The sequence below is a fragment of the Chaetura pelagica genome, unplaced genomic scaffold (genome assembly GCF_000747805.2).
Source record: "Chaetura pelagica isolate M959 unplaced genomic scaffold, ChaPel_1.0 scaffold224, whole genome shotgun sequence".
NCBI classification, from domain to species: domain Eukaryota; kingdom Metazoa; phylum Chordata; class Aves; order Apodiformes; family Apodidae; genus Chaetura; species Chaetura pelagica.
The window spans coordinates 1,891,176-1,904,520 of record NW_009953316.1 but is presented as its reverse complement, the minus strand read 5'-3'; the positions used below and the strand labels follow the sequence as shown (position 1 = coordinate 1,904,520).

Genomic DNA, 13,345 nt, shown 5'->3' with positions numbered 1-13,345 from the left:
TTCCTGCTGCTGGAATAGGGATGCAATTACAGTGCCTTTCATCAACTAATTAATCCACAGCTCAACGGGCCAAGGAAGGTGCCATCTGTTTGCATCCAGCTCCTGGGAGCTGGGGGGGAATGGGTGGAACATCTACCCAGGTGATGGCACCTGAGCAAGGAGGGTGGATCCCTCCACAGCTCGCTGGGTTTTATCCAGGAAACATCTGCTGGTGGTCATGGGACCAGAATTTCAGCACTGGCACCAACGAGCTGGGAGCAGAGTGATGGGGAACATCCCTGGACACAGCTGGGGGGGCCATGGCTTTTCATTAGGAAGAACATCTGGAGGCCACAGGGGTGAATGAGGCTCTGTTGCTTGGTGCCAAATGTGGTTTTGAAGAATTGTTCTCTCTTCCCAGGGCTGAGGTGATGTTTGTGTGTTGAGCACTGCTTGCTAAGGGCTTCTTCACTGAAAGGGCTGATGACACCAAGCTGGGTGGTGCAGTCAATATGCCAGAGGGACTGGATGCCATCCAGAGGGACCTGGGCAAGCTGGAGAAGTGGGTCCAGGGGAACCTCATGAGGTTCAACAAGGCCAAGTGCAGGGTCCTGCACCTGGGCCAAGGTAACCCAAGATATGGATACAGGCTGGGGGAGGTCCCACCTGAGAGCAGCCCTGTGGAAAAGGACCTGAGGGTTCTAGTGGATCAAAAGCTGGACATGAGCGACCAAAGTGCAGCTGCAGCCCAGAAGGCCAACTCCATCCTGGGCTGGATCAAAACGAGTGTGGCCAGCAGATGGAGAGAGGTGATTCTGCCCCTCTGCTCTGCCCTGGTGAGACCTCACCTAGAACACTGTGTCCAGCTCTGGTGGTCCCAGCACAAGAAAGATGTGGAGCTGTTGGAACGTGTCCAGAGAAGGGCCAGGAAAATCATCTGAGGGCTGGAGCAGCTCTGTGATGAGGACAGGCTCACGTAGCTACCTTGAACTACTCAGGTTTTTCCCTGTCTCTGTGATTCCTTTCAGTATTTCCCAAAGCCTTGTAAAAATGGTTTAACTACCATTTAATGGCTTAACTCATGAGCAGAGCTGCTTTCACTGAAATCCGCTGGAGAACCATCTAGACGTTGGCTGGACGGGACTGTCAACACAGCAGGAGGTTTTGTGGCTCTGCCTCCCATTTTTGTTTTCATTTTCATCTCCAACCCGTCACAAACTAGTCAGAAAACATCACTGACATCCCTGTAAACAGTCTGCATCAAACTGAAACTGCACTTCTTATAAACATGCAATTTGAAGCCACCTCACCTATGTCACGTTAAACGCGCTTCCCAAATTCTTCATCGGTTAAAGCAAGAAAATTGTTGCTACTTATATAAATGTCCAATCCATCCACACCCAGCCCTGTTAGGGTTTGGTGGGGGTTTTTTTTGGTGGCTTTTTTTCTGATTATTTTTTTTTTTTGCATTCACTGGAAAATATGAGCCAAATGGGAACCAAACATGAACCATCTCAGCCGTGTGTTTTTTAGCACCGACGTTCCCGTTCTGTGGAGGGCTCTGAATAAACACCTTGCTCTCAAAAGCCTGCATTTGAATACACCTCATCCACGTTTGGTCCTGTTCCCCTTCAAGAACCACGTGCACAAATTCCAGAAATCATCTCTCTGGCTTCCCAAATTCTCACTGTCTGGACATCTCAAGAACTTGACACACGCTCTGCTGCTCCGGTAACTTCGCCCGATCGCGTTAGTACCCAGCTCTAGGGAGTTTATTCCCATGTTAAGCAGCTATAAATGATCCTTCCTCCACTAACTTTATCAACACGAGGATTTATCCACCTCAAACCCCTAAGGAAAACCCAAGGCAAGGCTGCGTGGAGCCGTATTGACATGGGATCCCTGCAGAGGGCATAACATCCCCACGGATCGGACCTGGGAAAACCAGGGAGCTGCTCTATTCCTCTGCATCATTTGAAATGTATATAGATTTCTATTTCTGTCAGTTATTTGCTAGCAGCAAAACTAGAACATTTCCTGTTTTTCCTCCTGCTGCAATCAGGATATTGCCAAATTAGGGCTGTCCTAATTACTCCTCAGCAGGTGCCAAATCCAGGAATGGCATCAGGAAAGGAAGGAAGGAAGGACCTTTAAGTTCAAGCCAAAGAAATTACATCCATTGTCTGGTTCCAGTCAGTGAAGTTTCATATAAAATATGAGCGTTTTGGACAATGGCAGATGAGCAGCTACCAATTAACACGAGTGCTCAGATGAAGTTTAGCCCACATATGTGCTCAGGGCTATTTATTGTTGGCATTATTAATAATAATAACCAGCCCGTGCTCGCCAGACGAAGCTTCTCCTGAATGAAACCAGGCACTAGAAAATAATGCTCCTGGTCAGAAAACACAAGGGGCTTTTTTCTTTTTTTCAGCTTCCCCTGCTATTGCCAGCCTCAATTAGCCATGAAAGGAGATGCTGTGGAGCAGCTATCACAGCCCACGTTGCTGCAGCATCTTTGGTGGTTTCAAGGCAAGTGTATGTCCCCGTGGTGTGGGCCACATTCCTGGTGCCCCCCTCCAGGGAGGGGCAGTTTACAGATGGCAACTGGGATGTATGGACAATAAGTTACTTATCAATGGTCCCCCAGGAAATCTATGACAAAGCAAGTGCCTGAAGGACTCAACCCCCATGACCCAGCCTGATCACCCCATGCCCAGGGGGACCACACTGCATTCAGCTTCCATATCGTGGCTGGGGAAGCAGAACAGAGATCACCCAAAACCACTGAGAAACAAAAACAACCCAGGACAGGGCATCTGATGACCCCTTAAAAGTGTAACTTTATGGAAAGGTTTGGGAAGGTTTCACAAAACCCAATATGTGTGTGTTTATATGGTGTCCAGTAGTAACTAATTCTTACATTGCCATGAGAACTGAACACCCAAATGTCATAGAATCACAGAATTATAGAATAGTTCAGGTTGGAAGAGACCTTTAAAGGTCATCTAGTCCAACCCCCCTGCAGTGAGCAGGGACATCTTCAACTAGCTCAGCTTGCTCAGAGTCCCCTCCAACTTGACCTTGAACGTTTCCAGGGATGGGGCATCTCCCACCTCTCTGGGCAACCTGGGCCAGTGTCTCACCACCCTCTCAGCAAATAATTTCTTCTCAATGTTGAGTCTAAATCTCCTCTCTTTCAGTTTAAAACCATCACCCCCTGTTCTACTGTGACAGGCCCTGCTAAAAGTACATCCCCGTGTTTCTCATAGGTCCCCTTTAAGTACTGAAATGCCACAATAAGGTCTCCCTGGAGCCTTTTCTTCTCCAGGCTGAACACTCCCAACTCTCTCAGTTTGTCCTCACAGCAGAGGTGCTCCAGCCCTCTGATAATTCTTGTGGCCTCCTCTGGACCTGCTCCAACATGTCTTTCCTGTGCTGAGGACTCCACAGCTGGACACAATACAGGTGGGGTCTGGTATCAATATAATTAACTAAAATAGAGCTGAGTCTCTTGGGAATACTGCCATGGAAGAACCTGACTTGCTTTACGACCAAGCAATAGATAGATACAGAGATTTATGTTAAAGATGATGCCTTATACTCTCCACCTCCAACCTGAGGTCCTTTTGACTCATTAAGAGAACAGTTGTGGAGTTTCTAAGTTCTACTACCTCTGCCATCCACATTTAAACAGTCTAAACCACAGTGTGATGTTGATAAAGTCACTGGGAAGCCAAGACTCTTCAAATACCTGTGAGGGGGCAGCCCTCAGGACCCACAGCTGCTGGAATTGGTGTGGGAACCCCATTGTAACCCCTCCCATTTGCATCCCAAAAGGCCTTTGAGAGAGGATGGAGACAAGATGGTGGCCTGGAGGCTGCATGTACAGTGATTGAGATAAGGACAATGATCAAGGGCTGGAGGGGGTGAAGGTCCACTCCTGCTGCTCAGTCTTATGACTCTGTCACACCTGCTCATCCTTGTGAAACAAGGAAACTAGGCCTATCAAACAGGGGGCTGCAATGGTGGGCTTGGGGAGCCTCCCTGACACCAACTCTCCCCCCTTGGCTGGCCCAATGCTGGGTCCAGGACTGGTGATTTTCTATGATCTATCTCTCTCTAAACTTTTCTTCTCCTTTTCTTCTCTCTCTTCCTAAAACCATGAAGTAACACAAGGCCACACAATGACTTTTTTCTCAGGTTGTGCAGGTTAAATAGATCTGTATTGTCCTCTTGTGATCTAAATGTCAGCCTTTATGATTGTGCAGCCTAAGACAATAACTGAAGTACCCACATTCCTTCTAGAGTTTTAATTACACCTAATTCCAATACAGTGTGGTTTCACCTTAACCTGATCAAGGGGTATTGGAAGGTTGAGCATTTCCTGGGATTGTGACATTTCAATCACTGTCCCTGGAAGGGCCAGGTCTGAGACCAAGGTTGGATCCAGCTGCACCTGGGCTCCTCTCTGAGAAGGAGTTTAGAAAGCAAGGGGGTTCAATCTGAACCCCCCTGGGTTGCCCTAATGACAACACCAATGATTATTATTTCAGTGTTTTTCCCCACCTAGAAAGAAACATCCTCACCCACCCTCGCGGGGATGGTTTCTAAAAGTAATCCATGGCAAAACAGCAAGAGCCCAAGAGCAGTATTTCCAGCAGAAACCAGTTTCTAAGCCTGGGTGTACCTGTAGGCAAGGGTGCAGGTGTCCTTGTACTCCTGGAGTTTCACACACACCATATTGAGGAACTGATCTGAATAGGCGCTCAAGTCGTGCATCAGGTTCATCAGGTCTTGAACAGTCTTCTCCACAATGACTGTGCTCTGGAAAAGAAAGAAAAGCTGATGTTTGAACAGGAGCTGGGCATGTATCTTTAATTCCAACCTTCACATGTTTTGCTACCTTAGAGTCACAGGTGCCACCGTGCAGCTGGTGCTCCTCAACGTGGAGCAGATGCTGGGGCAGCCCAGGGCACCGAGCGATGTAAAGCAGAATGCATGAGGAAATAAGAAGAAACCAGGCAGGAGATGAAGAGGGGTGGTGTAAGGGTTTGAGCCCCAGGTCTGAACGTTTGGATTTCTGAGCCAGTTGCTGAGGACCAGAGGAGTTCACCAGGTTTTTCCTCCACGAGATGAAACCTCAGAATGCAAAAGTGTGATTTGTAGGGGAAGCAGGCACGTGCAGCTCTGCTGAGCTCTGCTTGGCCTTCACACCCCAGCATTTCCCCCTGACCAATAACTCTGGACTCACTGGTTGCAGGCCATCCTAACGAGCAGGGGATTTCACCCATCACTCCCAGATCCATAAGCTACACAGGTGGGGGACAAACTTTCAGCCCACATTTAAGCAGCTTCTTGCAATCCCTTTGTCACCCCAGGCAGTGCATGACCATCGTGGGAGCAACAGGGCAAATCTGCAAACCAAAGCTGCTGCTCCACATCCATAGATGAACCAGTCTGGACAGCCTGCAGGAGGAGGCACCAAATCTCTGACAACATCCAAGCTTTAAACAACTGTGCATGAATAATGTGGTTTAGTTGGCATAGTGGTGCTGGGTTGATGGTTGGACCTGATGATCTTAGAGGTCTCTTCCAAGCTTAATGATTCTGTGACTCTATGAATTTTTGGTTTCTGAGGCACCCCAAGGTGACTTGGCACTGTTTGTATTTATAAAAATGCCTGTGGAATTTAATTTGTTTGCTACACAGTGGAAGGAAGGTGATCAAAGTCCCAGGCTAATACAAATGGTATTAATATTAGGCTCAGTGGGGTGAAAGGTTGGTCATTCCTGAGCTACGTGCAAAGGCAAAGGAAGAGAACAAAGCATTTGGTAGCCCTGGTTCATTTGAGAACATGTTCCTGTGGGATGTACTGCAGGTGATCCTGCTCTAGCAGAGGGGGTTGGATTAGATGATTGTCAAAGGTCCCTTCAAACTCCAACCACTTTTTGTCTTTGTGAGAAATTCTGGACTCAAATTACACAGGGGGACCCCAGGGACCTTGAGAGAGCTGTACCAAGGCTGAACACATGGAGAGGAGTTAGTGACTCAAGTTGTTTGCAGAGTAGACTCTCATCAAACCCCAAATCATCATCTCTGCCACATCCCCACAAGCCCAACTTCCCTCCCTCTATTGATTTCCAGATGAAAAGGTGGCAGCATCGCCCTGATCCATAATCCTGCTCCTCCAGAGCAACCCCGTGAGTGACAGGAATTGATTCTGCTCTGCTCCCTGTCCCTGACTTGGTAAAAAAGCACTTGCAAACCTCATCCTCATTCAGAGCACACATGTCTCCTTAGCATGGGGGGGAGATTGTCAAGGAAGTCACTGCTTCTGCTGCTCCTGGTGTGTCCTTGGCTCACATCTGAACTTGGAGGGGGGGAAAATAACCAAACAAGCACAAAACCTTCTTGTATCCTATTCAGCAAATCACAGGAATGATCCCCACCTTTCACACTGTAATTGGCAACAACTTGGGATTATTTTGTCCAAATGAAAACACAGGCTGGTGCTGCTGCCTCTCAGATGCTCCTGCACAAGCTCCTTCTATTATTACAAGTGCCTGTGTTTCACTAAGCACCCAAGCCCACCCTTGATGTGTGTGGAGGAAGAACAACCAACCCTAAAGGACTTGGGACCTGGAGTCATTACAAGGAAGTGAAGGAGACAAAGGCTGCAGCAGCCATGGATGCTGCTTCCAGACCTGTGGGCTCATTAGCTACAAGATTGGGATGTCACCCATCCTGGAGTCATTACAAGGAAGTGAAGGAGACAGAGGCTGCAGCAGCCAGGGATGCTGCTTCCAGACCTGTGGGCTCATTTGCTACAAGATTGGGATGTCACCCAGGCTCTTTGCTATCACTGCTCAGCTGCTGGTGGGGACAAGAATCCACCCAAATGGCAGTAAAATGGGTGATCTGGGACCTTTCCATTGAGAATAAACTCAAAACCATGGATGTTGGGCTGAAAAATGACCTCAATTTATCTAGTAATTTGGGGAAATCAGATCCATTAGATCCACTGGGCTAGAGGCAGAGCAAAATCCCACCTTCATGGGGGTGTTGGTTTATGAGAAGCTCAACATGGGCTGGCAACATGTGCTGGCAGCCCAGAAACCAACCCTGTGCTGGGCTGCATCCCCAGCAGCATGACCAGCAGGGCCAGGGAGGGGATTGTCCCCCTCTGCTCCACTCCCATGAGACTCCCTACAAAGACACTTTTCTCTTCTTTGTTGAACTTTTCACTGGTATTTCACTGCTGAGGGGTGGGTGGGATTTCCAGCAGACCCATAACATCAACTGATCTCTCTTAGTTTACCAGGGGAGGGATGTGTCCTTCCAGGCATCCTCATGTGACAGCAAACTTCATGGCTTGAACCTGCAACCACACCAGGAGGAATCACACCTGGTCTTCTCCTGCCCCTTTTCTATTTCTTTACACAACTCAACATCTGAGGAAACAACTTAAAAACCCAAAGGCTACATTAAAAGAGAAGGGTTTGCTGGTTTCTACGTAGTTTCTCCCACTTTCTCCTCTCTGCAACAGCACTAAAATCCCAGCCAAGCTCCTGCCAATGTCTTCATTTTTGAACAAGATCTTTTGATTTGAAGGAAACACAAAGCCCCTTGCATGACTGAAAAACATAAAAGGAATAAAAAAAGGCGATTACCATATGAAAGACCACAGTCCCAGAGACCTGTTTTCCTGGAACATTTTAACCTTTTCCAAAGCAATCCTGACACATCTGCACGTGTCCCTGGGGATGCTAAGTATGAGGAGGCATCAGGCCATGGTATTGTAGCTGGATTCGTTAGCAGGGCCCAGCACAGGATCTTCTGAAACTCCGCGTGGGAAAATGAAAAGTGGCGCACGTTTTATCAGAGAGTCACAATCCAGTTGCCTCTAACCCATCTGGATTCATTAACAGCAAACGGGGATGATCAAAGCACAATTTGATGGCAAGACACTTCAGTGAAGCCTTTTCAGAAAAGACAACAAGCCACGCTAACAAGGGGAACTCATCTGCAGAGCAACGTTCATCTCCTGGTACCCGAGAACGCGGCGCGGTGCTGAATCCTGAGCCCAGGGTGGGATTCACTCCTCCTACAGCACCTCAGGGTGAAGGCTTAAAAGGAGTCTGAAGGCTACTAAAAATTAAAAAAAAGGAATTCCTTCTTACCATCATTAGCTGCTGTTGAGGTGATAGGGTAAAAGAGAGCAGAACCACTCGTTATTGACACCGCGGGTTTTAATTTTGCAGACGTTTCTCACTATTCCTTGATATGGTTCCTTATTCTCAGCTGTGCTGAAGCTTCACAGAACATAAAGCAGCTCCAGGGCAGGTAGAATTTGCACTCTGACCCTAGAGCTTTCACCTGCTCAGAGTGATGGAGAAGAACAAGCAGATCCAAAGGTCCTATTTCAATAATCCCTCTGGGATTATTGTCTTGTTTTGAAGTTTGTTTTAAAATGCCTGAACTCTAAAGCAAGAGGGCACTTAATGGAAATGGATGCACAGGGAGGTTTGTTTTTAAAGGTCCCTGAAAATGCAGTTTCAGCACAATAAAGCTTCTGACTCCCCAGCATACAGAAGAAGTTCAAAACAACAGCTCAACCCTACGTAAACCTCGAGATTTTCAATCTGTCATTTTGTTTCCTCTTAACTTCTTGGTGAGGATCAATTAGACCAGAGCAACAATCTCCACCCTCAGTATTATTTTTTCTTGCAGAAATCACAGCTTCTCCCACACCTGGTCATTACATTCACTTTCTTGGGGGAAGAAGGCAAAGTTGTGAATGCACTTTTTTTCGAGGTCATGTAGCAGTAGGACAAGGGGAAACAGTTTCAAACTGAAAGAGGGAAGATTTAGATGAGATATTAAGAAGAGATTCTTTAGTGTGAGGGTGGTGAGACCCTGGCCCAGGTTGCCCAGGGAAGCTGTGGCTGCCCCATCCCTGGCAGTGTTGAAGGGCAGGTTGGATGGGGCTTGGAGCAGCCTGGAATGGTGGGAGGTGTCCCTGCCCATGCAGGGGGGTTGGGACTGGATGATCTTTAAGGTCCCTTCCAACCCAAACCATTCTGTGATTCTGTGATACAAGGATGTCTTCACCACCTAAAGGGCTCTTGAAAACACAGCAGATGGAAGAAGACACCTCGACACTGGAAAGCTGTCCATTATTAGTCTGTTCTTGCCCATCAGCTAAACATCCCCTGGAGATGCCTTGGCAGAGGAGGGCACCAGACAGGGCAGGACGTGGCTGCCTCCAAGGAAAACAGAAATAAAGCCTCATCTAAATTTTAAGCTGGAGTTTAGCTGACAGCCCACAATTTTAAAAGGAGTATAAGGGAGCCCAGATGCAATTAAAGGCTGGACAGCAGAGATGAAAGGTTTTCAGACCTCTCTGAGCTTAGTGCTGAGCCACAGCTCCACATTTGGGACCATTTCCAAAGGACACGAGTGGCTCCGTGTCACACTGACACCTTGACATGCAACATTTATTCATGTTGCATTTTTTTTTTCCTAATTACAGCTTCTCAGCTACCCCCAAACATGTTAAACTGGCAGTATCTGCCTTTCCAAAGTATCATTCATCCTCCTTCCCTGGCAGTGAGAAGGTGTATTCAGCAGAGGGCCCCAGGGACCCATGGTGGGGCACTATTCTTCAGGCAAGAGCTGGAAATATATAGATAACTGTGTCCAAGGAGGAAGCCTTTGCCTGCCCCAGCAGAAAGATGTCATCCATACAGATTTATTCTGCTTGATGCAGCCTCACCTGTCTCAGGTGCCATGTGCTGTGTCATCATCCATTGTGGTGCCAAACTTCCCCACAAATCGCTCCAGCTCCTCCTGTGGAGCTGGGGGCTGCACTTGGAAACGGGGTGGTTGGGGTTGAGGAGAGTGTGGAGTGTCTCCTTTCCTGCTGGGAAGGCTGGTGTTGCTTTCTTGTGGTACCTGTGGGCTGTGGGCCAGTTCCTCACTCTGCAGAAACAGTTTCTGGACAGTTTGGGATGGAGGGAATGAAGCTGATGGGCACGGTAGAGTCCCCATGGCTGGAGAAGGTGCTGGATAATCTCATCTCAGCTCTGTTTCCCAAGAGAGGCTGCAGCAGATGATCTTTTCAGGCCCCTTCCAACCTGGGCTGTTCCGTTCTCTGATTCATCAATATTATGACTAATTTTATTAAGACATTGACATACTAAGAGGGCTCCGGCAGCTGCGGGAGCTTGGCCAAAATCCCACCCAAGGCAATCAGCTCTCAATTAGGAAACCCCTCCTTCCTGAGCTCCCCCTTCGTCCCCACCTGCCTCCTCTGCTCCTCCTGTGCTCTGACCCGTGATGCTCCACAGCTTTTGGCTGCCAGCTGCAATTTGGCTCTTCTGTTGTCAATTACTGGTGGGTTGTTCCTGGGCGGGCAGGTGGAACGAAGCTCTGCAGCCTCTGCCTTCCTCTCCCTGTGCTTTGCTTTACCAGTTGAGCTGCTTTAATACCTGGACGGGCTCTTGTGAGCTGATAAATACCAAGTCCTGTCAGGGCCTTGAAGGGCAATGGGGGATGGAGGTAAAAATACAAATGCATTCACCTCCTGTGCCCAAATTCCAGCAACTGAACAGGTATCTTGTGAGACGGATGAAATAACTGTTCTCTCATCTCATTAGATGCTATTACCTGGTGGTGGAGCAGAGTTAAGAGATGGAAATCATTCAAATCTGAACAGCAGGAGCTGGGGAGCCAGTTTCCCCTGAATACTGAGATAAACTGCCTGCTTAAGTCTACTTGATGCCCTGAAAATAGCCAACCCTGTGGCAGGAGAGTTGGGTGCTGCCCCATTGCCATGGGGAGCCAACCTGCACCCCTATTTCAGTCTCAGTGCTGTGGTTATCCCCACTAAAATAGAAGGAATCAAGAAAAAAACCAACCCTGAGCCAACTCAAACCTACTTTTTAAGCTAACAGAGGAAAGATGACAGCCTGAATTGCCTGTTTTACCAATTAGTGGTTATTTCACACTGAGCTATAAGGGGGATTTTCAATTTGTTTGCTTCCGTGGTGCAGCCAGGGTTTACAAAAGGCTGGAGTTTTTAGTATGTATCAATTGAAATACATGTTTAAATGCCAAAAAACCTCTTCCTACAGCCTCACAATCTGATAGCCTGCTTTTCTCACCCAGCAGCTTGTTTTTCTTCCCCAGCAAAATGCATGATTCCATTATCAGTCCTGCAGGATCCTGCCCGTTACTATGGTTATTCTACACCCTCCTACAACTTTGCTTCTTAAACCCTCCTCACTCAGAGGGATTTTTCATTTTTCAACCATCACTCTGCTTGTTTCACTGCAGGTGATGGTCTTCCTTTGATGGGCTTTATTCTGAGAGGTCCTGAGTGCCTTCAGCACAAGGGAGAGCAGGAGCTCAAGAGAACCTGTGGTTTTGTCTCACCTTGAACTGAGGTGCTGCAGCAGGTAAATAAGTGCCCAACCAAGGTCTGGGATAACTCTCATTTACCTGGGATCCAGAAAACACTTGCTCCAGTGAACTAGAACATTGATGAAGATCAAAATGTACTTCTTTTATTTATTCATTATTTATTTTAAATGGAGAACACTTACCAGAAAATCTGCTGATTACTCTACTGCCTTTAACAATACAGAACTTTTTTCTTCCTCTCTAAACACCCTGTTTATTATTTAGGGTTTCACAGAGTCCATGATTTGAGCACAGGAGCCTCTATTATACATGGATTTGACACTTCACTGTAGCCAACCTGGCTGAAGCCCAGCAAGTGCAGAAACAATCACCACTATTTAAAGCACAGCCAGAGGGCTCTGCCACCAGTGTTTTCCAACCCTGCTCTGCAATGGTTTTTTAAAAGAAAACAAGGTAAGTGGCTCTGCAATTTGAGTCTAAGAGCCCAAAGTGCCTCTTTTGCAATATGTGAGGCCAAACCCCACAGCTGGGAAAGGCTGGAGAGGAGGCACCAGGACCATGAGTATGGCAGGAAGGGATTTTTCATCCTGTTCTTTGTCCAAATTTGATACAGGCTTGTGGTCCAGATTGTACTTCACAGCAAGGGGAAGATTTCTGGGCAAGATTTCCCCAAATTTCTGATTCAAGTGAGTCCCTTCTTACAGCATCACAGGTCAGAATTGCCCAACATCTACCCACCTTCATGCTTTCTGATGTCATGGAGGACATGGACTTAACATCTGGGTTGCAGTTCAGCTCTTCTTCCCTAGCCTTAGTGACCACTATAGACTGATGCTCACTCATGTATAAGATTACACTTCATCTGTCCCACCAGAAAACAAGTTTTCTACCACCAATACAGAAAGATGTGACCAGGTAAGTACACATGAAAAGCTTTTCCCAGTGAGAAACACTCCACTGCCTGCTTTATGTGGCTCAGATGAACTCCACTTGATGGTTATCACAACACTTCTACTGCTCAGATATCTGCATAGAAGAAAAAAGTCCCTTTTTTGACCCCCCCAAATGCCTGTAACACTAGGATGCTTTTCAACCTCCTTCTTTATCTTATTTAAGCCTTCTAAGCCAGCCATGAAGTGACCCAGCAGGTGGGAGCTGAAGTCAGATCATACCAGAGCAAAAACGAGCCTGGTGTTTTTTTCACAGTGAAGTTAATTAACCACACAAATGGTTTGGAATTGCCTGTGCTGGGTTCTCCATCTCTGCAAAGCTCTAAATCAATCCCAAGTGCTTTTCTGAAAGATAAACTACATTCAAACTTGGAGCTACAGACTTGGTGCAGAAACTACTGGGTGAACATCCCAACGGCTGATTCACCTGGAGATCAGCTGCATTTCTTCTGATTTTTGAGCTCAGGCACATTCCATGTCAAAAGATGCCCAAGGTGTCCTTAAAAACAACCAGCTAAACAAAACCACCTTGCCATGCCAGATGATCTCACCCAGAAACACCTAAAAGTGGTGGTGTTTTCTTCCCCAGAACTGGCAATGCAAGTCTGTCCCCCAGAAAGACACCATAACTCTTCCCATCTCCCAGATTCCTCAGGAAATTGGAATTCTCAGCACACCAACTCCAAGCCAATGTCCAGGAGTTTGCCAGCATGCCAACAAGGGACTGGATGACAGAATCCCAGGGGTTGGAAGGGACCTGGAAAGATCCCCCAGCCCAACCCCCCTGCCAGAGCAGGGGCACCCAGAGCACATCACACAGGACCCAGGTGGGTTTGAATGTCTCCAGAAAAGGAGACTCCACAGCCTCTCTGGGCAGCCTGTCCCAGGGCTCTGTCACCCTCACAGGAAAGAAGTTCTTCCTGATATTCCCATGGAACCTCCTGTGCTCCAGTTTGCACCCATTGCACCTTGTCCTGTCACTGGTCATC

General features: G+C 47.5%; 1 protein-coding gene across 1 annotated transcript in view; it reads right to left on the bottom strand.

Annotated features, from left to right (window-relative positions):
• Positions 1–13,345, bottom strand: part of EXOC4 (exocyst complex component 4) — a 390,906-nt gene that overhangs the window by 61,769 nt on the left and 315,792 nt on the right. Inside the window, exon 12 of the mRNA XM_009998103.1 lies at positions 4,670–4,806. Within this exon, the coding sequence (XP_009996405.1) occupies positions 4,670–4,806 (137 nt within the window). The remainder of the gene's footprint in view (positions 1–4,669; positions 4,807–13,345) is intronic.